Source organism: Athene noctua, chromosome 19 (genome assembly GCF_965140245.1).
Source record: "Athene noctua chromosome 19, bAthNoc1.hap1.1, whole genome shotgun sequence".
NCBI lineage: Eukaryota > Metazoa > Chordata > Aves > Strigiformes > Strigidae > Athene > Athene noctua.
The window spans coordinates 5612021-5637386 of NC_134055.1; the positions used below are offsets into that span (position 1 = coordinate 5612021).

A 25366-nucleotide genomic window follows, 5' to 3' on the forward strand; every position below is an offset into this window, starting at 1 on the left:
GGACACAGTAGAGACTGTTATCTGTTTACTGCTCAGATAAGGAGGTGGAATAGATTGCTGGCCTGTTTCTGAACTCTGCTTAATGAATGGTTGCTAGGCAAATTGCATCTCAATCAGCTTAATCCTCAAGATGTCATTTACAGGTCTGCTCTTTGTGAGGGCCAGAACTGTGTGCTTTCAAACTGTACGGGCCAGAAATTGCTAGCAAAGCAGCTTAGAATAGCTTGTTCAAAAATTCAGCGTACATGTGTTGCTGAGCTGCCCAATTTAAAGTGCCTGTTGTCGCAGGGCCGTCATTGCATGGCCGTGCGCTAGATTAGATGCTCAGTGATAGACAGGAGGCAGCAGCAGCATCATTAGCACCGTTTCTGGATCAGCACAGCATACGTTTTGGCACTGGATTAACGTGAAAGAAAACGTTTCTAAATGGGGACTGCGCTGCTGACGTGATGAAAGGTATTTCTGTTTTGGCTGAGCTTGCTCAGAGCCCAGTGTGGTTTTGGGGTGTATACATGGGACACGATTAACTTTGGCAAACAGTTGGGAGTGGGAGGTGGTGTTATCTGGCATGGGGCAGGGAGCTGGGGCTGGCCTTGGTGAGAGATCTGTAATCAGGAGAGGGCATGGGCTGGTTGTATGAAAGCTTCAAGCTGCCTCTGAAACAGTGGACTTTCTCCTGCAGCATCAGGAGAGAGCCAGTTAATTGCATATGCTGGTATGTGTGTTGCCCACATACATTAGGCTCATGATTTAGTCCAAGGGAAAAAGTTTCCTAACATAGTTAAACTTTAACAGTCTCTTTGTAAAGAAAGATAACAAGATACTTGTTTTTATTGGTTTGCCATGACAGTGATTAATCTTATTGCAGGCGAAGCATTGTTCTTTGCATGGCTACACCTTCGTTTCCTTTGAAACATATCCTGTCTGAGTGCTGTATGTCATGACACCGAACACTGTAAATGCAGACTGGAAAAGACTGGACTTGTTGAACGCTGAAGACATTTTAGAACTGTTCATGGTCACCGTGTGCTGATATGAAATGTCCTTCATGTGACACAGTTATTAAAAGTGCAGGTGAAAGCGTAGCCTGTGAACTTTGCAGTGCTTGCACAGTTTGGGTGTGTGCGGCTTTTGTGTTATTCAAAAATACTGTTAGAATTTCAGGAAAAGATTGTATTAAAACGTTGAGAGCCTCTCCAAATAAAGCATAAATAAAATATTCTACCTTAGTCACCAGCAAAATGACAGTGGTGCTTGCATCTTTACACTGTAGATGGGAAGAGGACTGTTGAACAGAAGACTTTGTGATCAGAGAGTGCTTTTCATGCAAATGAAGATTTTATTACATGCTGCTGAATCAGGGGCTTGTGTAGCGAGAACAGCACAGAAGTGATAAGATCACTTTGTCATAGCTTGAAATTTTGCCCAGCGTGTCTTTCAGATCGCTGAAACGGGCAAGAAGCACTCTTGTTAAGGGCACAGCAGTAACTGATATAATATTTTGGGGGCAGGGCTTTTTTTATTCGTGGTATGGTCTGTCTGCAGTGATCCGCCACGTGTCCGCAGCCCTGATTTCAAAGGAACGAGGAACTGCAACGCATAGGTGACCCTGTGTAGCAGCAAAGTCATAAAAACTCTCGTTCCTGATGGGATCCTGGTTCTGCTCTTGCCCGAATGGGTACAGCATCCCCCCTCTGCTGCAAGCTGGGAGCTCTTAGCACTGGGCAGAGTAGGACTGTCCCTCCTTTTGGCTGGGATCGCCTGTGTTGCCTGTTCCTGAGTCGTGCAGGGGCTGTGCAGTTTGGGGCTGTGCTTTGCAGCACAGGGCACCCATCCAAGACGACTGGCTCTGTTGGTTTTCCTTTTGTATTTGTTAGCTAATATTGTCTTCCCGATGTCCTTCTTTCATGGTTAGAACCGGTTTGGTTTAATGAGGGCTGTTGTTGCCAACAAGCGAAAGGATATGTGTAGTGGAGTAGGCATCTAAATCCTCCCCTGCGGATGGGTAGTGTTCAGCATCCTGATGTGACCTTGGTAAAAGTTCTCGGGTGTGTTACTTTCCCTCTTTATTTCTCTCTCTTGCTGTGTAGCAGCATTCCTTACAGAGAAGCGTCTGAGCTATTGGAAATCTGTCCTCTCTTCTCTTCCTCTCTCCAGAGACATTGTCAGCATAACACCCAAGCTACTTAGATTGACGCCTGAATATTCTGCTTCTGCACAATCAGGAGGCATTCAGTGAAGTAGCAAGGTGAGGAGAAGTTTAAGATTTAGGACTGACATTTTTACGTGCTTTTCAGTCCATCATTTTGAATAGTCTTGGTGAGGAAGGTCAAAGCTTCCTTCACATGGGATGCCCCCATATGTGTGTGGTGAGCATCCATCAGAGCATGTAGCACAGGGGAGAAACGTGTTTAACAGCCATCCCATTGCAGCGTGGGGCTGTTCATATTTCACATTCCCATTTGAAGAGTCTAGGAACAAAATCTAACCCTGCGCATTCCTGGAGAGCTTCGGAGCAGCAGGATGGGACCTTTTTCCCGTTTTTTCTCATGCAGATTATGATAAGGATTATTCAGTGTTTAAAATCTGGTTTATACTGGCTTCTGAATTTCATTTAAAATAAACATCTGGAGAGCTTTTTGATCTCCTGTGCAAGACTGTTATCTGCCTCACTTGTTAAAATGACTTCTGCTTAATTTTTAGTGAAAGGCAAAGACCTAGATCATTTTGGCCCAGAGGCAATCTGAATGGTTCACATTCTGCAGTTAGAAGCACACAGCCTATCCAGCAGATGTTTAAAACCCTTTCTCCTCGTGAGCATGGCAGTGATGGGTATCTGTTTCTTCTGTGCTACTCTTTGGGATCTGCAAGGCCACTACCTGTAGTGCCATTTGTACTTCTGCAAAGCCTCGTTCTCCTGGTGCTGAGCACGTATCGGAGCAGATGATCTGTTTGAGGAGAATTACAGTCTTGTCCCTTTGCAGCTCGCAGTACAAAGCCCTCCTCCAGGAGATTGCCACAGTTTGCCACTATCCCGCAGTCAGATCGGTGGGACAGTGGGATAAATCAGTTATTTATTCAAATAACCTTTATATTTGGAGTATGTTTTCTCTGATTTGACAGGAGCTCACTCCTCTGCTCTTCACTGGAGACTGAAAATGTGTGCCTGTGGCGAGAGTGCTGGGTATGTGCTTCCTCTGTCTCTCTGGCTTTGAAATGGGTTCCTGTTGCTCTTTGGCAGACCCTGAAGCAGTGATCTGTGGAAGCAGCATATTCAGAGCGAGAGTGACTTTACCTCTTTGTTTTCTCTATTTATTTATGTCTGTATGGGATCAGCTGGCCCCGCATTATGTGTGAAGTAGTTAAATTTTAGCCCGCATCTGTAGGATGTGATTTCTCCCCCTCCCCTCTAGTCGCTTTGATCAAATCAAATAAAAACGCAGCGCTTTCATTTCTAGTTCTGTAGTTTCAAAGACAATCTCTTGACATGCTCTAGCAGTCTGGACCCGAGTCCTTTTTTTCCCTTAGTCCAAAGGCGCACTGTGTCTTGCGCCTTTCTCTGTATCAGCAGTTGCTATCTGCATTGGCTTTTATCTGCATCACGAGACAAATGGAAGATAGCAAGACACTGCAGGGATGGGAAACAGACTTATATGTGCAATGGAAATATGTAATCAGTCTGCCACATGGAGTACAGACCGGTTTCTGTATTGGAAATCCGTAGCCTGTGCTCCCAGAAATGTGAGGTTAGATTTTAGGCTTTGAAGGTTGGTTAATCCCCCCCAGCGGTTAATACCAACATAAAAATTTTCTGTGGTGTCAAGCCTTTCCTTCTAAATGCCTTTTTTTTTTTTTTTTTTTTTTTTTTTGCATATGTCAGCTATACAAAGCAACACTCAATTTGAGAAATGAGCATTCAAACACTCCATAAGCACTTTATTTTTGTCTGCTTTGTGAGCAGCTGAACACATGTCCAGGCTGAAATACGCTGAGCTGCTGCTTCTCGGCGAGCGTGCCAGTGCCACTCGGCACGAGGAGCGGTGAGACGGCTCCCGGCCCTGCAGGCGTGGGACGATTTGGAACTTTGTCCGGTGTCCTGAAGAGGCACTCCTGACCTCCGTCCTGGAAAAGCACATCTGCAAATCTCCTGCTCAACTGCATCCCAGGGGAGAGGATCCCAGCTAAGCCGTACAAAATCATCTCCAGTTTCTCCACAAGATGAGCACTCTGGTCACCCCGATCAAAACCCGAACCGTGTCTGATGGCATTCCTAATGTCGTGGTAGGCATTACTTTTTCAGAGTAGTAGTGCTTAAAGTGAACTGTGTTCCTCTCTGCATTAAGGAGTCAGATTCAGCTGTTCAAAGCAAGTTGATAAATTGCTTTTCATTAAGTGTCTGAGCGCCAAGGGGTTCAGTATGTGTTCCAAGGAAAAAATACATTAATTACAGCTTCTGTAGAGCATTTATCAATCACATAGTTATAAACAGTACTAATGCAGCTAATTGGAGGTAGAAAAATTTACCTTTTGAATTTGTTGACTGTAGCAATTCAGTGTTCGGAAAGACAGATTGTCTGGAAATTAAAATCAAGCGATACATCGGGGATTGCCTGAGTAACTGTCTCGAGTGTACACCTTGATCAGACTCCGGCACAGTGTTCGGAGCGGGGGGTGCACCCTTTTAGTGCAGGATGCACCGAGGAGGTCAGGGCTGCCCATGGCTGTTACAGCCCAGGTTATCAGGAGCTCAGCATTCGTGTAGACGGGTTTGTGCTGTGTTTGCTGTTGAGGTACGGGTGTATGGGTGCGGTAGCAGTGTTTTGTTCTCACCCACGCAGCCAGGTTATGTTTACCATGCAAAGGGATGTCTCACTGACTGTAGTACAGTTACAACTGCCTCTGTGTCCTGTCCGTATAATTTATTTATTGCCGTCTGTGTTGGGTTTTTTTCTAAAGAAAAAGGCAAGTGCAGAGGAGGAAGGATGCACAAAAGCAAACAGAAATCTCCTGCTCACCTGTAGTCAGTAAAACTTACCATGAAAAAAGAAATCTTTTGTGAATGTAAACTTTAGATAAAGGCGATGTGTTGACGGCTGCTGAAGGAATCAGGTGAGATCTCACTGAAGTGTTTTATCAGGCCTGCAGACAAAAATCTCTGGTGCTTGTGGTGTGCAGAGGTTTTGAAAACATCTTGCACACTCTTTGTTGTTTTCCCTGTGGCTGTTTTGAACTGCCAGCCATGCAACTGGCCGGATTTCTTGCTTCTCAGGAAAGCACGGAGAATAGCAGAGACTTTTTACAGTAACTCACAATTAATGTATTTCTCATCCTTTCTTCTGTTGAGTTGTTATGAGATGGCCTTTGAGTTTCTTGGAAGACTGATAAGGACACTAGGTCTGTGTCAGGACAAGCCAGCGGGGCACCACCACCTTGTTCTGAAGGCTGATGGGAAAACACCGTCCCAGTGTCTGGTCCAGCTCTCTGGTATTCAACTGATAGCTTGTATTTTCTGCTGGTGAGTGTTTTGTACTTGTGTTGCAACTTCTGTTTGAGGTTCTTGGAATACTTTTCATCTTCACAGTAGGCTGCACAGTATCTCCAGCTACAGAAGAAGGTCTTATCTTGCCCTTACAAATGGTAAAATGTGTATCTAAGAGCTGATGTGTTCATGGTCCGCTAGGGAGCTTGAGCACAGTGTGCAGTTGGACAGAGATCTCCAATTTCGTATCTTAAATACAAATCTGCCATGTATTTCTCTGCTTACTTTGTAAATGGGCTGTTAAAATTTCACCATAGGTGGGACCTTAATTCAGTATCCGAAGAGCTAAATACTACACCAAGCTACTGTCGGTGTAATTGTACAGGTCAAAATGGTACACACGCATAACCAATGCAAACTGAACCCCCCCATGAGCCTGCCCGCCTGTGTTCACACACCACCAGCACACCTGGTCCACAAGTGAGTCACACTTTATTTTTTTTCTTAATATGCAAGTTCAGTTTTTTGTTTTGTATGAAGTCTAATTCATTCTGCCTCATCTTATTTGCAAATATTTCTCATTTTCAAGCGAATCTATTTTTAAAACAGGACTCGAAGCATATTTTTTCAATATCTAACAAATGTCGGGATTGTTGTTTGTGTGTTGCACAGAGGTAAAATTTGTTCAAATTCAGCTCAGAAAAAATGTTCTTTTTAAATAATCAGCTTGTAATAAACAGGGCAAGATAGCTACTTCCCTACTTGGGGAACTGTCATAATCTGTAACTTCTAACGATATTTTAGAAGGCAAAACTGTCATCCTTCTGTCATGTGCAGCCACAAGGATTTCTGTAAGTCACGATTAAGACTTTAATTCTGGGCTTTTATATAGTAAGTGTGGAATGAGAGAAGATAATGATAATGGTGATCTGTGCAAAGCAGCCATGGGAGAGGGAACTATTTCATCTTTCCCCTTCACCAAGGCAGCTGTTTGCTGTACTTAAGAAAAGCTTCCTTTTCAGATCTGGGAAGACAAGAAAGTCGAGAGGGAGGAATTCTGGCCGAGAGCGGTGTGAGGAAGCTCACAGCTCTTGCATGTCTTTTGTGGTAAAGTAAAGCCCAGAATTAGAACCTTGTGCCTCTCCCAGATACAGAACACGTAGGAAAGCTGCACATAACACCGATGCAGTGCACGTTCTTGCTGATGGTGTTGAGGTTGTAACTGCAGGCTCTCCACTATGGGAAAGGGGTCAATGTGTATTTTGGTTTCTTATCACTCGAAGGCAGAAGGAAGTTGCTTACGAGGATGGAGAATGTCTGTTGGTGGGAATGTGTGGTGCCTCCACTTGGGTATGTGTTAGCAGCATCCTGTAGTTCGGTAGTTGCTGGGCTGATCTGGGTTTGCTTTGGGTGGGAGTCATCTCAGCTAACCCGAATACCGTCATGTTCACGTGAAAACATGCACACTCGTACCTGTAAGTCTGTTCCGTGTTTTATAGTAGCTGCTGTGATATTATAGATGCTGCTCGAGCATGTAGGAAGAAAGCGGGTTTAGTTTGCCCTGAGGAGAGTGGATGCTTTGGCGGAAGGAATGTTTGTTTGCACTTCTTGGTATCTTGTTAAAGAAAATGTTATCTTCTGTGAATGTTACAATGGCAGGTAGGGAGTCTGTTTTGCATTTTAAAAATACAAATGTAAGCCTAATATCCTGGGCAAGATATGATTTTCATGACAACGCTGTGTTTACCTTATCTGTTCTCTTAGCTGCTGCAGTTCAGCTGTGGCATCCTTTTCTCCCTCTCCTAAATGACGGTGAAGATTTATGGACTGTGAAACATAGCTAAGATACATCCCAGACTGTTTATTCATCCCTGTTTCCAACCAATAGAGCATTAAAAACTTGGGAGTTGGAAGTTACCATATAAAAGGAGAAATAAAATTAATTAAAGGTCAGAGTGCTTTAGTGTAGTGAAAATTCAGAGGAGGCAGATACAAAGTTATTCAAATGGCTTTTTTGACTTGAGGCAGGTTGATTTTCCTATTTCTTGCATATGTTCCCATGGTAAAAGCAGTATCTCATCTGTCTCATAACTGACCACTAGCATATGTGTTTCAAGCACAGCCAGAAATACTCCTTTGAAGCTTTGGCCAGGCCATACAATCGTCCCGACTTGTCTTTTCTACATCTTTCCTTCACCTTAGAAGTGGCCTGCAACACCTGGCAAGCCCTACTTAACGCCTGTGTTGTCTGTCAGCTCCTGCCACATTGCTGAATACGGAGTTAAATCTAAAAATAGGCTTAAAAAGAGGTGAGGGCTTTGAGCAAAGTAAAATAAGCCACTGATTTGGGTCATGAAAGGGAATTGATGTCACTGGTTCTCTGTTGCAGCTTTCTTGAGCTAAGAAGTTCTGCTCTGAGCTGTGAAAATGCGGAGGAGCGGTGGTGAGCAAATGGTGCCTAGGAGAGGGAAGGGTGGTCTGCTTCCAGTTACCCCGGGAGACTGCCCAGACCATGACCTTGTAAGCTTGACGTGAGAAGGTCAAGGTGGTATTGAATGCTCTGCAGTTTCATTTATCTTCATGGTCGTCTTCAGTGGTAGAAAACTGTCACCCACTGCTGTCCTTTTAATAAGGAGCAACCACTGCATCGGGTGATTAAATGCTTCATCCAAAATTACATCAGGCACCTGTGGTGAGCCGGATACTTCCCTTGATGTCTTCTGTCATAGGCTAGTCCGTAATCAGGACACCAGTCTTCTAACATAAATCTGGTCCAAAAACCTTAAGCCACTGTAAAAGGAGTTGTGTGCAATTTTTGCCTGTTTCAGAGTGGTTATGTGGCTTCTGTAATGTTTGTTAAGTGCTTTGATATGCTTTGGTGAAGGGCAGAGTGTTAATAATTAAAATTGGAAGGAAGTTCTAAAGTAGTATGGGGAATGAGGACCGCTTTCAGGTCTGTTGGTTAACAAAAAGGCAAAATATAAATTGACGAATCAGCAGGAATTTAGTTTGACGCTCCCTTCCCCCAGCCACCTGCATGGGCTGAGCACAAAAAGCAGCTAATTGTCTGCTCTGCTGAGGAGATGAAAGAAGCTGGTCCTACAACAGGAAAGGCTATTGAACTGCATGAAGGTGGTAAATTATCAGCACTGAAAACCTTTTGAGTTGGTATCTTTACGTGCTCAAAAAGTACATTATTTGTACTGCTATTTACAGCGTTCGGGGGCTGATGAAACCAGCATCTCGTGATGCGAATCTTATGTTTCAGTCCATGTAATTAAGAGGTCAGTAAAACTGAAACTTGCTTTTGAAACTCTACGCCTTCACCGTGTTTGGGTATTGTTGAAGGGTGTGTTTGGTGGGGACGGGCCCTCTTAATGGCTTTATTTTGGCCCAGCTAACGAGCTGTTTGCAGAATTGCTCTGTGATTTGCAGTGGGCAAACTGTAAAAGCGGCCTCATGTTTGTCCATTTTACTGCTAGCAGTTTCATTTGCAAAGTGCAGGCAGGAGCAGGCTTCTTGCCAGCAACAGCTTCATTCAGATTAGGGCTTTAGTTCAATTATGTCCAATTAACTTTTATTGCAGATAGCAGTGATAATTACTTGCAAGTCAATTTTTTGGCTGTGGTTATCCCAAGGCTAAAGTCTGAGCTTGATGGATTTTAATAACTGAAGTGACGTATAGCTTTTCCTCTTTTTTTCTTCTTTAGGCCTCAATTAGATGAAAGGTCAGAAGCTATGTAAAAATCCGTCTTACAATTAAAGCCAACTGTTCTACTCTTCAGCAGATGCGTAGTCCTGTGTTTTAAAATAATCTCTTGGGACCGACCTAAAAAAAGGCTTTTTAAACTCTAAGATCATAACCTTGAGCTTGCTGCTGCTTTATCCGAAGAGTGAATTTGATGGAGCTGATGTCACACGTGGCAGTAGCTGCCCGCCCGGAGCCGAGAGCCACCGCCTTGGCTTTTTTTACTACACTACATCTTGTTCAAAATTGCTCACCTAGAAGCCTTTAGTGGTAGCCCTTGGGTGTGAGGAGTGATACGAACAATATTCCATTTAAGTGCTGTTACCCCAAAGCTGCTTCATTTTCTTCCTTGTTGAGTGTTGCCATCCCAGCTCGAGGAGATGAACAGAGCTGCTGGGCTGCAGCAGGTGCCTCCCTTCTCCTGAAGCGCCCCGCGTACATTTAAATTCCCTCTGCCTTCACCTCGAAACTATTTCATTTTGTTGCCTGAGTAACGTTATAAATGGAGGTCAGCCTAAAAGGTGAAATGGTTTACAAGCAAAATCATAGTTAATTAAACTGCAAGAAGCAAAAATTGATTTTGATCGAAACTGTTGCAGGGCACTGCAGAAGGCCCACCTGAATGCAGAAAGCCAAAAGGTCCTGTGCTGGCAGATGCTGACAGTGCATTCTGCTCGTTACAAAAGACGACTTTCTATTGTTCAATCTTCCTATTTATTTATCCCCAAGTACACTTGATGCTATTGTGATTTATTGCCATTTCAAACGACTACCTCTCTGCGCATTATTTTGCAGTTTTCCATTTATAAAACATTAAGAGGATGTGACACTGGCCGGCGATGAATACAGTGCTAGTTTGGTAATTTTGTTCCAGGAAACGGTAAGATTTATCTCTGGCTCTTCAGCAGTCCCAGGAAAGGGCCATTCTGGTAAGTGCCCAAGAATAAAGGGGAGTTTTAGGGCTGGAGAAAGGCAGGAAACCTGCAGGATCAGTCTAGACACTGCAGGGCATGGCTGACTGGAAGGAATCGTATTGAATGCTGAGGTTGTGGAGGGGGGTCCAGTGTCAGCAGTTGACACAAACATATTTTTGAAACCCTTAGACTTTAGATTACTTTGGGAGAGGGAAAAGGAATGAGTCTCATTTGGTCTTGAGCAGCCTGCCAGGGGGTAAATGAGACACTGAGTTTCCCTTGGAGCATGAAAATTGGCCTGGATTCAATTATGTTTCCTGGCAAGCTCTTACAGACATTTGTACCAAAGAAACTTCACAACTCGAGTTAGTTTTTGTTTTTGTTTGCAGCATTTATATATGCTGAACTTGGAATGCGCCACGTGCACTTCGGGGTTGCCGTAAATCCCACCAGAGGTTATGGAATTTCACGGGGCTACCTTGTGAATAAGGAGGAGAAGCGAAGCGTATCAGCCCGCCACAAGCGCTTAACAACCCTCGCACAGTTTACGGGACCCCAGGGTGCTGGAAACTTGGAATAGTTTGGAGCTTTTCTTTTGTATGTGGGTGGATGCTCCTGCTTCCTCCTGGCCCCAGGCTTTGTGAACAAGCCCGCAGTTAATCGTGGAATTTCAGACATGCGTGTTTACTTTCAGGAACCTAACTTTAGACTTCACCAGCTTGCTTTCATCTAAACCAGCTCAGTTTCCCATATTTTGCTGGACAGGGATGGTTTGTGGGGAGTGTTTCCTTTGTGTGCTTTACCCTGTAAGGCCTCTTGGGAGCTTCAGAGACTGGCGTATTTAAAAACTTGGCAATAACTCTGCATATGTGGTCTGTTTATATAATGATAAAGCTGTGTTAGAGTATTAGAAATTTCCTAGTAGTACCAAGTTGCTTTACACCTAGGTTTTACTCTAGCTTGTAAAAGTACCCCCTGGCCTGAAGGAGCACTGGGTCTGCCAGGGGCAATACTAAACTTTTGAGTATCAGCCAGAAAACAGTATATCTTTTTGAGTCCAGAAAAGCAATACTGTGGTAGGTTTTACTAGAACTGATTCTTAGCTCTACAGGGAGGGCGTCCCTGGGCAGTGGGTGGAGGTGAGTTCTTCCGTCCTACCTGGTGAGCCTTGGGGGTGACAGGACTTGGTCCAAAAAGTCTGTGTGGGGAACACTGTGCTGCCTGGACCAAAAAACACCCTGATGTGCAGGTAAGTCTGAACGTGACAGTCACTGTGGGGATGTGACAGTTACCCCCAAAGGCCAAGCACTACAAATCCCTCTTAAGCTTGATGTGCTTTGATCTAATTATTAATAAATCTTAAGAGAAAAAAAAAATCTGTTCATGTGTCTAAACCTGCTATTTCATAGAACGTCCTGCAGTATGTGTGCTGTTAAGATTATATCCTGCAGCCAGATTAGATTAAAATCACTTCAAAGAGGTGAATTTATTTATTTATTCCAATTTAATGATTGTTTTCATCTAGAAATATACTTTATCTTTTTATATATATTTTCAAGACAGAGCTTGTTAGGGCTGTTTGGCAGTATACACAATCAGTTTAAAATACAACTGAAAAACTTTAAGGGTTTTACAGCCGCCCTCCATTGCTGGGTGTCAAATTTACTGGTCAGCTTGCTCTCCAGTTTGCAGCTGACTGGTTTAGATGACAGTGTCACTGAGTCTGGTGTGAGGAACTGAAGGAGTTAATGCCTCAGACATTCATCGAACTGTTTGCTGCACTTTGTGTAAGCCTGATACTTCATATAAACGATGCAGGCCTTGCTAGCGACTGTGCCCTTGAAGAAGAGCTAAAAGACTAGTAAGAGGGGACCATCTGCCCCAGCAGGAGCCAAAGGCTGGATGGTTGCCTGAGAAGCATGAAGTCAGCGAAAACCAGCAGTAACTGGGCAAAAGGTAAAGGTGGCAGCGGGAGATTGCGACCACAAACTCAATTGGACAAAGGGGTTAATGCACCCCCTTTCCCCCTCAGTGCATGCACAGCATCCATGCTTCACCTTTCCTCGTCTCCCATGCTGATTGTTCATGGAAAACCAACCTCTCCTCATCTAGTATGCAAATCAGCCAATAGATGAACTTAAAAGGTGACAGAAAATGTTGTTGGGTGTGCACCCACCACCCAAGGTCCCCAGACCCAAGACAACAGTGGAACCTGGGGTGGTGATCCGGATTCTTTGACTTTCTCCTCCTCCTCTCCCCTTCAGATTTATCAGTAACAGGCCACCACTTACTGTCCTTTTCCAAGTTTGTTTCCACTGCAAGTAAAACATTTTAACCGTTTGTTTGCTGTCATTTCACCTTATTTTTAACCCAAGGGAATCACAAAACCTTTATGACTCCATGGGCTCCCAGTCCGGGTCATAACATCTGGTACAAGTGCAGAAGCCCCCTCGGTGCCTGGTTCGCTGTGTCCGTTCCAGTTCCCCCAGTAACACACCTCCCATCCGCGGAGGGACTGGGGCAGCAGCCCTGCAGGGAGCTTTGCAGGTGCTGGTGCCCACACAAGTTGCCACCATGGAGCCAAGTCTGCTAGGGAGAGGTCTTGACATGCCAAGTTCAGCTTATCTCCTCCTCTGGACTAATTAGAAGTAATAAAGCCAAGTGCAGGAGGGGATGATGGGCCCAGCTGCCTTTGTGTCAGGACCCTGCACTGCCAAGCTGGGACTGCACGTAACAGCGGTGTGAGACAGCCATGAATGCTCACCCCAACCCCAAATGCAGTCTGTGTGGGGATTTCAGGTCGTTTTAGAGCTGAATGGTGTGTTGGAGTTGTCTGCGCTAGCTCCTCTGAAGGAGAGTCAGGTCAGAAAGTAGTAGTCAGGTGCTGAGTATCTCAAAGGGAATAAATGTTAATTAATTTCTAACCAAAAAAAACCCCAACCCAAGCTTGTTTGTAAAGACATTTCAAATGCATTTGGTTTTAAATACTGAGATCTTGTTTTTGAGAGACTATATTAATTTCATGGAGAACAAAAATTGGAGCAGGATTTTAATTATAATATGGAATTCAGCGATAGCGTTATGGTCAGCACTTCTGTAAGTCTGAATTTCTTTTTTTAATGCTCAGCAGTGACCTAGATGGCATCAATTTGGTTATTGCAAATCAAGCTAAAAGAATGATTTTATGCTTCTACTTAAAATTATTTTCGTAAGTCCAGTATTTCCTTTAAAATTATTATTGCCACTCCAGTCTTTTATGAACCTTTGGCATTGCCTAAATGATTATCCGCCTGCGGGAACAACTTGCCTTTATAGCCCTCTCTAAAACATTACTCTCTGTATTGGAGCTAAAGCTTCTGTAAATACATGTTTTGACCTTCAAGGAAATACTGCTGTCTTATCGCAGAAGCCTGGCTCTTCTGCGTCGAATTCTGTGACCGCTCTTAATCACTTGTTCTCTCCTAATGTGCCATTATCCTGTTTATTGCTGTGTGCGTGGCGCTGAGCCTCTCTGTGGCACTTCAGCAAGAGGCTTACTCAAAGAGTCACCGTGTTCAGGCTATAATGAGCATTAATGATGGAGCAGGTGAGCAAACCCTCCGCATATCTTGCCTGTCAGAAATGCTACTTGTTCAGTCAAAGAGCACGTTGAGCGCAGTGCTGCGCTGCAAAGCGCTTTTCTCTCTTTCGGGGCTGCACCACAAACTTGCCACTGCTTAAGTAATATTTTAGACACCGAGCTCTGTGGGCCGTGCAGACACGGGAAGTAATCCTGGGCTGGCGTCAGACGTTACTGCAGTAAAAGGTAGATGCTCAGGTTAATGTGGGAATGGTGTGATCTGATGGTTTTTCCAACTGCTTAATTTTGTTTGTCTGCTTTTCACTGAGAAATAGGTCTTGGTTTTGCCAGTCTTCTGAAGTTGATGAAATGAGGCAAAAAAGGAAAATACAATTCTTATTTTTTCTTGCTGACTGTGAGTGTTTCCATTGCTTACTCGGGTAAAGCTCTTGGCAGCTCACAGTAATTTTGTCTTCTGATTCAAAGGAGCTGGATTCTTGTCTTGTCTCTTTGGGCTTGCTGGGCATGATTGGGGTCAAGCAACTGCTGCCCACAGGGTGTTTGCAGAGTTTCACTGAACATTGCATGCTTATAGTCATGAATGAATCTCATCTATAAAGGTCAAGCAACGTTTCAGTTCCTAAAGCAATTTCTTTTAAGTTGTGGGTGTGACAGATCTTCAGTCATCATTTGTGAACACCTTCTGAAGACTCCAAGAACTCCACCTCCTACAGAGGGTGAGAAGAAAATAGGGGTTTAGATTTATTTTACGAGATTTTTACAACTACAAATCTTGCACTTTTGGTAGTGCAGATCATTACTGTCTCCTAGGGATGAAATGGAGAGTGATTTAGGCTTACTCTGTTGGTGATTGCCCTGCAGCTTGGTGAGGTTGTGTGTTTGTTTCTCACGGCACTGAGTCACCATTACTCTGAGTGGGTAGGGTGAATGGGCAGTAGCATGGAGCTGTCAAGCTGACATTCGGTGCCCAGAACTATTTTTGTTAATCACAGTGGCACCCGATGGGCTCGCTCAGCAACACTCGATCAGATTTTGAGAGCACTTGCACAGTGAAGATGCAGAAGTTTTCATAAATTAGTATTTGTATGAGTTTTCTTGGCTGTTGGTTTAATCAGCCTTTGCATGTTAAACCAAGGAGAGACATATAAACATGGAGCTGCTGAATTCTACACAGTGAGTAATTGCTCTACTACAGGAAAGCTTTAAGTCTATGCTGTTTGCTGTGTTGGTGCAAGTATTCTTTGGCCCATCTGACTTGTGACAGTGGTCTGAGGTGAGGTTTCAAATTAAAGTCTTTCAAACGTTACTGAAGAGAAATTGGCTTTTGGAGCTTTCTGGACCATGAAGGTGGTGGTGCTATCCAGGAGGCAGCACTGACGTTGCCACGTTGGGTGTCTTCCAGAGGTTTCATTCACATCGCTTGTGCAGTCCCCAGCAATATGACTCTTTCAGAAGTGGCCTCTGCAGGGTTTCTGCAGCCGTGGCTTCTTGTGTCGGTCTTGAGCTTTCTGCTTCGCCTCTTCTGATCTTCGAATGCCTCCCCAGTTGTTTTAGATGGGGTTTGTGAAACAATGACTGAAATTAAATCAACCTATAACTTTTGAAGCCTTTGAAGCCTTCTTCCCATGTTTTGGGGGTTGTATAACAAGCCCCAGGGCCTTTCTAGCTGTTCTCTAGGTGTTTTGGCAAAAGCATTCCCTGTGTAGTGGCACTGATGCTTGTTGAGATCTGGGCAAAGAGAAGTCAACTGGTTCCTCCCACTTGGCTCAGCCATCCTGTTACCCGGAGCTTTCTGAAGTGCTCATGGCTGGCTGTGGCTTGCCCCAGTCACTGCGGCAGGGAGGATTTGATCAGGGGCTTGAACCAGGTGGCCTTGAGAGACCTTGTTCCAACTTAAATTTCTCTCTGTAGTTCTAGTAACATTGGGAGACTTCAAACCCGAGTTAGCTTTGTTGCTGGGAACACCCCCTTTGTACGCCAACCATGGGATTCCAGGGTAGCTGTGCAGTGTTTATATTTAAAGAGCTTTAGTGCTCTGTGCATTCACTTTGAGGTTTGATTTCCTAATGCTGAACCTCTGCAGCAGAGGATGACGGCCCCTCTGCAGCTCCTTTTGTGCAGAAGGCACGTCTTGCCGTTTGTCTAACCCAGAGCCGCGCAGGTTAGCGAGTCTCCTATGAAATGAAGGAAGTTGTAGCCATTCATCTTTCAGCCTAATGGACCACAGAAATTACAAGCTGTAGCATGCAGCTTAATCTTGCCACAAGGCAGAGTGCTGCATACTTTGCCTTCAATTTATGCATGCCGTGCCTTTTTATTAAATGTAAAAGAGCAGTTGACAGGATTTCTCCAGAGGACTTGCTTTGGCTATACCTGGTAGATAGCCAGTGCATTTCAATATATAGTAAAATGAATGATGGTGGTTTCTTTACCATTCATAACAACCACCTTTGAAATTTGAGGACAGAGTTATGGATTATCCTCTCTGTGTCAAGCATCAGAGGAGAGCGAGACGGCTATTTTAGTTTTAACCCTGCAGATGACCCACTTCTTGAAGTATTTCCGTTGCCGTTCTGAGATGCAGCGAGGGCTGGAGCAGCAGCTGTGCATCTGTGCTTGGTCAGGCCTTTGCCCAGGGATGGCTCTTTGCCGCTTTCTTTTCTCTGTTCCTCCTTGTATTATAACTTTGAATTGTCTCTCTGTTGTTGCAGTGTGCAGAGGAGTGAATGCCCCATGTTGTGTTAGTGCCTGTCTGCCATGCTGGCCTGTCTGCCAGGACCAGGTGACCTCTCCTTTCAGCTTCTTTCTTACACGCAGATGAACACTGGACTTCAGAAATGTGAGTGACGTTTTGTCTGCAGGATGTGGTTAACTGTTAAATCTGGCTCTGGTACAGCTGTGACATAAACATTTAGGATACAGTGGAAAAACTATTTAATGTTAGAGTCTTTCTTTTGTTATGCCTTCAAGGCATCCATCAGTAATGGCTCTGGGAAATCGCTGTGGAGGTTCACGTGTGCAGCGAGCTCTCCTCCATTCCTGGCTTTATAAAGGTTAATTTTAACCACAGCAAGATGAAATGCAAGTGAGGTTTCTGTGAGATTCGTGCCTCTTTGCTGAAAACATTTTGTCCTAAAAGTGTGCCAGCTGACTTGCTTCTTAACACCACTTTTTCCCGACTCTTTTTCACTTCCATTCATTTAATTACTCATAGACACCAATAAAAGTTGGATCAGGCTAATGCAAACCTTTTGAGGTCAGCAGCTCTGTTGTTCTACATACCTGGGGCATATACTGCAAATATTAGTGATCTAGCCCAAATTACTAAAGTTCAAAGTTTCCATCTTCTTTCTGATGTCTCTTTGGTGCCTCTGAAATTATGCCTGCAGAGTACTCTGGTAATTCTTTTTTGATAACTTCAGTCATTTTTTGGATGCTTGTAGATTATTTTTTTTTAAATCTTACTCTGTGTCTCCTCTTTATCACTGAAGTTGCACATTGATTGTTCAGCTGGAATTTCAGAAAGACCAAGGTTTCTACGTAAGATGTGTACTTTGTTCTCAGGACTGTGACCTGTCTCTCGTACGTGAAATGTGTATTGGGAGAACTCCGTACCCTCAGTTTGCTGATGGACTCGTTGCTCTTTAAAATCAAGTAATTTACAGTCCAGTGGTAGCTAAATTATTAATGTGTTAAGGCTTGTGATGCTGCTGAAAATAGGTAAGATAATTTTGCAATTAAGGGTGACATGCTCAAGGTCCTGGCCCTGCCAGAAGTGAATGATGCTGTTCACGTACACATGTGTGCTCCCCCACAGCACTTGTACAGCATTTATGCCGACTTCATGGGCTTGGTAATTGTAATGACACTTTCAGCAGTAATAAAAAGCTTTACTCACAAAAGGACTTCCTTAGACAGCATGAAACTGGGCATTCCCCTCCTTTCTCATTTCCATTTCCAGTTCGAGCTCTGCTGTAGTGGTGAGAATGTGCCTAAGTCCTTGCATTACGTGTGAAGTTGCTTTGGTGGATCAGAAAGCTTAGTTCTGACAGCAAATTGTTGAGGTTCATGTGAGGGTAGCTGTGCATAAATCAGGTATTTGCTAATTAAACGTTTACAAGGCAACATGCGGGTATGTGGGCAGTTTCTTAACCTGATGGTACCTGATGCTTTTTCTGAGAGCTGCTGATCCCCGTGCTGAAAACATTGCTGTATCCTGCTTAGTGAAGAGCTTTGGGTGCTGCATTTAAAAGAATTTAGGACATAAAGTAGCTGGCAGGCACTGACTGGCAGTGGTAATGCTCAGCTGTTCCAGTTTGTTCTGATTTATATGGAAAATGAAACTGCTCGTACAGACCTCGCTCACCCCTGCTGCAGATGTGTGTAAGATTAATTGGTGCATTTCTCTCCATACTGTATATGCACAAGCAGTCTAGCCCCTGGCCAAAGGAAAGCTGAGTTAATGAGCATTTTTAATGAACGGTGACTTGTGACTTTTGATGGGGGGTTGGAAGCGGGCTTTAATAAAAGTGCTATTGCTTTTATAAAAGGCACAGAACTCCCCATGATAGCCTTTATGCAGACTTCCAGTGTTTGTACTAATAATTTTTTAAGTGTAGTTTTCTGGATCAGACTCTTTATTAACTGATCCACTTAAATCCACATTAGCTCAATTATCTTTTTTTTTTTCCCTTACTCACTTTCAAATAAGAGGTTTTATTCTCAAAGGTGGTCTGTGCGGTAGGAGTTTTTTAGATTAATATGCACATATTTTTTCCTTTAGAAACTGATCACTATAGGACTTCCAATTTCAGCATTTTTCTTTGAATTCCCGCCTGCATCACAGGAAAGGTTAACCCTGAAAATTGTCATCCACACAGGGGATTTCTCACTGACTCAGTACTGATATTCTCTCTCCTTCCTCCCAGTGACTCCAGTATAAACCTGACTATTCAACTGGGATACTTGAGGCAAGACATGTTTGGTGTCCACAGTAGTGACAGTGCCACAAGGCCTGGGAGAGAAAGGGTGATTTTTCGTGATAGTGGTGCAAAGTCAAGGTGAAAGGTGCTTGCTTCTTGGCGAGCTTTTGTTGGGGGGGGGACAAAAGAGAGAGGAGCAGGTTGGGACTGGATACGGGGTCATCAACTAAATCAAGTCCTTTCTAGGAGTGAGGGCTCTCTCTGAAAAGCCTGTAGAGAATCTGCAGCAACTGAGATTTTTATGCAGAAGATGGGCACAGCTGTTTTTTCCTTGTCCCAGTGCGGATGCTCTCATTAGGATACAAATCCTGAAGGCCTGTTTGTATTTTGTTTAACGTTAATGAAAATTTAACCGTAGGCACTTTTAAAAGCGGTGGGTTTTAAAGCCTTAATGTGAAATGCATTTAAAAGATGTTACATTAGTGCTGAGGTGAGGCAGAGAAATATATCTCATTTCATGATAAAAACGGTTCCAGCGGTGAGTCGTGCACAGGAGTGTGACCAGATGAATTGGTTGCCACGGGATTAGCAGGAGAGTGAACTTGCAGCTCACCAATTTATTGGGGTAATTGCTCATATGCAGAGCTTTACCTTACAGTAAACGTGAAATAATGACTTTTCAGCAAAAGTATTCTGCCTCGCATTTACCGTTAGGTAGCTTTGTGGAGCTCATCCCATTGTTTTTTTAATGTAGCTTGTTCATCTGCCATCCACCTCATCATTTTATGACCCGATCCAGAATTCTTGCACCTGCACACAAATGATGAACATATTCTAATACCAGCATTTCCTTCTGGTCTATTCTAGCTCGCTTTCCATTCACTTAGTTACCAGAGACCTAATTGTTCTTTACTGGTTTGTAGGATATTTCGATGGGATATTCCGACTCTTGCTCACCCCATAATGCCTTTCTTCCTTTTCCTAATTTTTTGCTGCCTTTAATAATTACAGTCACTGAATCTTGCCTATGGAATTACTAGCAAAGCGCTTTTTAGGCAGCACACGGGGGCACTCAGAAGTACATCACCTTCAGGCCTAAGTAAAATGGCTGAGTTAGTCTGTAGTAAAAGGAGCATAATCTTAGTTTTATGCAAAACGGGCGTTGCTTGAAATGGTGGCTTGTTTCAGAAGATCCTGTCCAAGGGATTGAAAAGATGGTTTGCCGTTTGGTAGGATGCCAAACTTGATGCTGGTGCGTCATCTAAGTTTAACTGAGGGGTTATTTTCTCTCGTCAGAGGAGTAAGTTCTCCCAGATTTGAGATTACAGATGTGTTGTAACTGATAGCTGCAGCCTGTTCAAACACTGATATTTTAGCTGCTTTCTAAAAGCTTCCATTGCAGTTCCCATATAACAGAAAAATAGATGCTTGGGTAAAAGAATATTTGGTGTATCTGTTTAGTGTTTATATTTACCATATAATTTGCTGATATGCCTATGGAAATGTAAACCACGCTGGGAAATTTTTATGGTAAATATGCCTTAAAGTATCAACTTAATATTTCATCTGAAAAAAAAAAAAAAAAGCTTTATGTGACAATGACTGTAAGCGTAACATGAACCATAACACAGACAGGTGTGGGTCCCTTTGGCAATTGTTGATGGTTCTTCTCTGATTCATGGTGAGTTGCAAGGGTCGTCTCTTGGGGAAGAAACAGAACTTCATGAGCGTGGGTAAAAACAAAGGTGGGGAGTTTGTGAAGGCCTTGGCCGTTGAGGCGAGGTAGTGCTGGTAAATGCCATTCGGAGGCTCTCCTCTCTGCGGGGAGCGTAGCAGCTCGCTCAGAAGGACAGAGAGAAGCCATCTGCCTGCAGCAGCAGGTACAGGGTTATGAACAGAGAGGATGTTTTGGTTAATATCAAATGAACATTTCCTTTGATTAAGGGTGAAACGTCCTGGTGTTTGGACAGCACAGGGAGTAAGAGTATAACCAGTGCTGTGGTATGTGCTGTGCTAGGGATGCAAGACAACCTGCTTGTGAAGCTTCCTGTTTCACAAAAGGTATTTTTAAGATTTCTGTGATTATCCTTTCTTTTGGTATCCATCCTGTTTTCCATTTTCTGACCCTTATTTCCTGAAAGTGAGTGCTCTTAGAGCAGTGCTGCTCTCCCTCACCTGTGAGGGCTGGAAGCTGCAGGATGCAAAGAGAAACCGACGGCTGGTACTCATGTATTTGGGAGTCCTTTGAAGGCAATTTGCTTAGAAGAATCAGAGGTGGATTTTCAAGAGGAAGGGCCTCTGGCCTGGGAACATCAAGCTCATTGCTGGAACATTAGATTTCCAAGGGTCAGATGTGGGGCTGGGGTGCTCTTGGGCTCTGGAGGAGCTGGCTGCTGTGTTTCCCATCCTTTCAGCACAGCAGCAGGTGGCATGGGGATGCTGAAGAATTTAGCAAAAAGGATGGGTGTTTTTTTCCAGTAAACTGTTTGCAAGGTGGTGGTGGTAGTGAAATCAAGCAAAAGCAAAATCAGATTGTCAAAACTGCAAGCATAATTTTAAGATGATAAAATCACTTCTAAAGTTGTAGTCCCATAGGAGTTAAGCAGCAGAGCTGTGGTAGGGGAACAGCCCAACTCTCTGTTTGGAATATGATTGTAGTGAGAGAGGCACAAGCATTTCCCTAGATTTCTGAAGTTCTTTCCAGAAGCAGTTCAAGCTTGTGGGCAAGGTAGATATCTGGTAATTGAAGGAAGTGAAACCACACCCCTGTCTCCAGAAGTCTTCTGTCTGTGTCTGGGGAGTAGCATGTTTTTAATCTTGTGAGGTAATCACGTAGTTTTGCTGTGTGATACAAGGATGCTGTCCTTAGCAAGGTGCCACACTGAAAATTCAGCTGAAGAAATAATTGCAAGCCATAAAATAATGCACATGTAGCCTCCTTCCATTTGCTGAACGTGGACTGGCAAGGGCTTCCTAACGGACAAAAAGACACTCAAAGTGCTTTTGGATGTCAGCATCTAGAAGAGAACTCAGATGTAAATGGAGGCTTGAGCTGCAGTGCTTCGTATGTGCAAGGTTTGGGGAGCAGGGGGGGCTGTAGGGGTGGCTCCTGTGAGATGCTGCTTGGAGCCTCCCCTGTGTGTGATAGAGCCGATGCCAGCCGGCTCCAAGCCGGACCCGCCGCTGGCCAAGGCCGAGCCCGTCAGCGACGGTGGTAGCACCTCTGGGATAACGTGTTTAAGAAGGGGGGGAAAAACTGCACAACTGCAGCCAAAGAGAGGAGTGAGAGTATGTGAGAGAAACAACTGCAGAGACCCAAGGGCAGTGAAGAAGGAGGGCAGGAGGTGCTCCAGGTGCCAGAGCAGAGGTTCCCCTCAGCCCGTGGTGCAGCCCATGGCGAGGCAGCTGTGCCCTGCGCCCAGGGAGGTCACCGGGGGGGCAGAGACCCCCCTGCAGCCCAGGGGGGACCCCACGCCAGAGCAGGGGGAGAGTGTGAGGAGTCCCCCCCTGAGGAGGAAGGAGCAGCAGAGACAACGGGTGATGAACTGACCATAACCCCCATCCCCATCCGCCTGCGCCGCTGGCAGGGACCGGGGAGAGAAAATTGGGAGTGAAGTTGAGCAAGAAGGGAGGGTGGGAGGAAGGCGTTAAGATTAGATTTTACTTCTCATTATCCTACTCTGATTTTGATTGGTAAGAAATGAAACTAATTTTCCCCAAGTCGAGTCTGTTTTGCCCGTGACAGTAACCGGTGAGTGATCCCTCCCTGCTCTTATCTCGACCCGCGAGCCTTTCGTTACATTTTCCCTCCCCTGTCCAGCTGAGGAGGGGAGCGATAGCGCGGCTTCGGTGGGCACCTGGCATCCAGCCCGGGTCAGCCCTCCACAGTGTTGTTCCCACCTCAGCATTACACCGGTTTAACGTTTAATTCACAACTTTCTGATCTTGAATTACACAGTAAAGTTACTGAGAATGGCTTGAAGAGCCATGGGGTGGCAGCCTTAAATTAAGAGAGCAGAAACTAGCCCACCACCGCAAGCCATAAGAAATATTTCCAGCTGGAGACAATCCGATGTTCATAGCGTGTTCCCTATTTTTGTCCAACTGTAAACACACTCTAATGAAAACACTGGTTTCATTTTGCTCCCCCAGGCAGGTCTTACCTTAAGCTGAACTGGGGGTTGTGTTGGTCACCAGGTAATAAAGGGAATGAGGTATCTGGTACACCATCCGCTGGTCTGGGAAGATGAAGTTCTTGCCTCTTGATTCCTTGGAGATTTTCTACCCTTGTTGTGCGACTGTCTTGCCCTGGGGTTGATCCCTTGCTTACCAGAATTGGTATTGACAAATTTCCTTTCTCCGCAGGGGACACTACACAGAAAATGAGATCTGCACAGTATCCTACCCCAGCAGAATTGGATGCTTATGCTAAGAAGGTCGCCAACAATCCACTGACTATAAAAATTTTTCCAAACAGTGTCAAGGTTCCCCAGAGGAAACACATACGCCGTACTGTGAACGGACTTGATACTTCGGGCCAGAGGTACAGTCCCTACCCGTCTCAGGCCACCACGAAAACAGGCCTCCTGGCGATAGTCAAATCTCCAGCAAAAGGAATTATCAAAGACTTTGACGGGACACGCACGCGTCTGCTGCCGGAAGCGATGATGAATCCCCCTTCCACCCCGTACGTTGCACCTAGCACTTTAACCCACCCCCAGGCGCTTGCTCGCCAGCAGGCTCTCCAGCATGCACAGACTTTGCCGCACCCCCAGAGTATACCGCAGCCACAGACTTTGCAGCACCCTCAGGGTATTCCACAGCCACAAAGCTTACCGCACCCTCAGGGGATACCGCAGCCGCAGACGCTGCCGCACCCTCAGAATATGCAGCAGCCGCAGGGCTTGCAGCATCCTCAGACCATGGCACACCAGACTCTGCAGCACCCCCCGAATCCTTTGCTGCAGCCAGGTTTACATGGAAGCAGAAAGATGCCGGATGCAGATGCGCCGCCGAATGTGACCGTGTCTACCTCAACCATTCCCCTCTCTATGGCTGCCACCCTGCAGCAGAACCAGCCACCGGACCTGAGCAGCATTGTGCACCAGATTAACCAGTTCTGCCAGGCCAGAGCTGGCATTAGCACTACCTCAGTCTGTGAGGGACAGATTGCAAACCCCAGCCCTATAAGTCGCAACCTGCTTATCAATGCAAGTACCAGGGTATCTACTCACAATGTCCCTACACCCATGCCTTCCTGTGTAGTAAACCCTGTAGATCATGCTGCTGCTGCTATTCCTCCTGCCTCTGTTAATGTGCCCATGGTGAATATTAACAGGGTGCCGCCCGCCTACCAGAACGAAATCAAATCGGTTGCGTGGAACCAGCACCAGCTTGCACATCTGCAGCAAATGTGTGGGGATGCTGCTGGGCCTGCTGGACTGGCAGGGAAGCACCCTCAGAGAGAGATCGCGGGGCAGAGTTTTCCTGGCAAAACTTCAAACTACCCTCAAGAACTGTGCATGGGCCAGTCGTTCAGCTTGAAGCCCCCGATCGAGAAGCCTACGCCTTCTCCACCTGTGAACGGGTTGCAGGGACCCTTGCCATATACCAATGGGCACTATTTCCAGCCCATCTGGAATAACATTCTGCCCACACCCAACAGTGACAGCTCTGGGTCCCAGGACCTCACCATGCCTTTCCACGGGGGACAGCCAGCAGGAGCGCCGCTAGATTGTGCAGGGGGAACTCATTACAGAGCTGGAGCTGGTCCATCCAGCCAGAATAATGTGATGCAGACCATGGATTACCTAAGCGGGGACTTCCAGCAGTCCTGCTTCAGAGATCAGAGCATGGCCGTGTTGGGAAAAGTCCATCGGCCTCCCATGAACCGAGCACCTGAACCAACCGATAGTCGAAATCTTCATATTCAACACCCAGGGTATAGATAGGCTGCAGTCACTTTCACAGACAAAAATTATAGGTTTAGTCTTAATTTTAATTAATAAGCAAGGCATTTTTAACTTGCAAACTTGTGTGATCATTATAGTAACCATTGGAAGAAGATATACTGTATATTTAAAAGCTTTGCTTACATGTTATCTATCTCCTTTGTGCATCAAATATTTAACATGCCTTTTGTGTCAAAGAATTTCATTACACTACTTCACGCCACAGCTGTTTCCTCACCGCAGAATCCCCTTTGTGCAGCTTTTGCCTTCTGCTTAGTAGCTACTTGCTGGACTGATGTTGAGTTGCTGCAGGGTTTCGCAGTTGCATCTGTTCGCCAGCTCCGTCAGGAGCGAGGTAGCGTAGCTGCTTAAATTTCCATCTCAATTTCCTCTGAAGATTAAGAGCAACAGAATTTGTCAGGAAGCAGGGCTTATTTTTGACTCAAAAGCCCATTTCATTAATGCATTAAACATTGACCATTTGCACTGTCTAGAGGCCTATTTAATTGAAAAAGAAGCCTACATTTGGAAAGAGCTAGCTAGGGGGGTATGTATTTAGGCATTAATATAGGAAGAAGCTTTTCAGCTGTTTCTTGCCGAGACACCCGTGTTTATCCTTTAGACTTTGTCCAAAGTCAAAAGTCTCTGGCAGATTTTTCTGACACTTTCATTTTTTTTTGCAGACAGGGTATGGAGGAGGGGGGAATGGTGGGTTTAGGACGTAGGCAGCATAGCTGCCATAGGTAGCTGCCTTTTTTCTGCATCATATGTC

The 25366-nt window shown here is 44.9% G+C and overlaps 1 protein-coding gene across 5 annotated transcripts in view; it reads left to right on the forward strand.

The window, feature by feature from the left end:
* The window catches only part of FAM222B (family with sequence similarity 222 member B), a 36160-nt gene extending 11253 nt beyond the window's left edge, over nucleotides 1-24907 (forward strand). The window contains exons 1-3 of one of the 5 annotated variants that reach the window (XM_074922845.1): nucleotides 197-456; nucleotides 16433-16560; nucleotides 23009-24907. In XM_074922845.1, coding sequence (XP_074778946.1) covers nucleotides 16479-16560; nucleotides 23009-24594 — 1668 coding nt within the window. In that variant the 5' untranslated portion in view covers nucleotides 197-456; nucleotides 16433-16478 and the 3' untranslated portion in view covers nucleotides 24595-24907. Of the gene's footprint in view, nucleotides 1-196; nucleotides 457-5011; nucleotides 5110-16432; nucleotides 16561-20243; nucleotides 20705-23008 lie in introns of those variants that run through there. The other 4 variants (XM_074922846.1, XM_074922844.1, XM_074922847.1 and 1 more) reach the window with 4 other exon arrangements.
* Nucleotides 24908-25366: the final 459 nt, after the last annotated feature.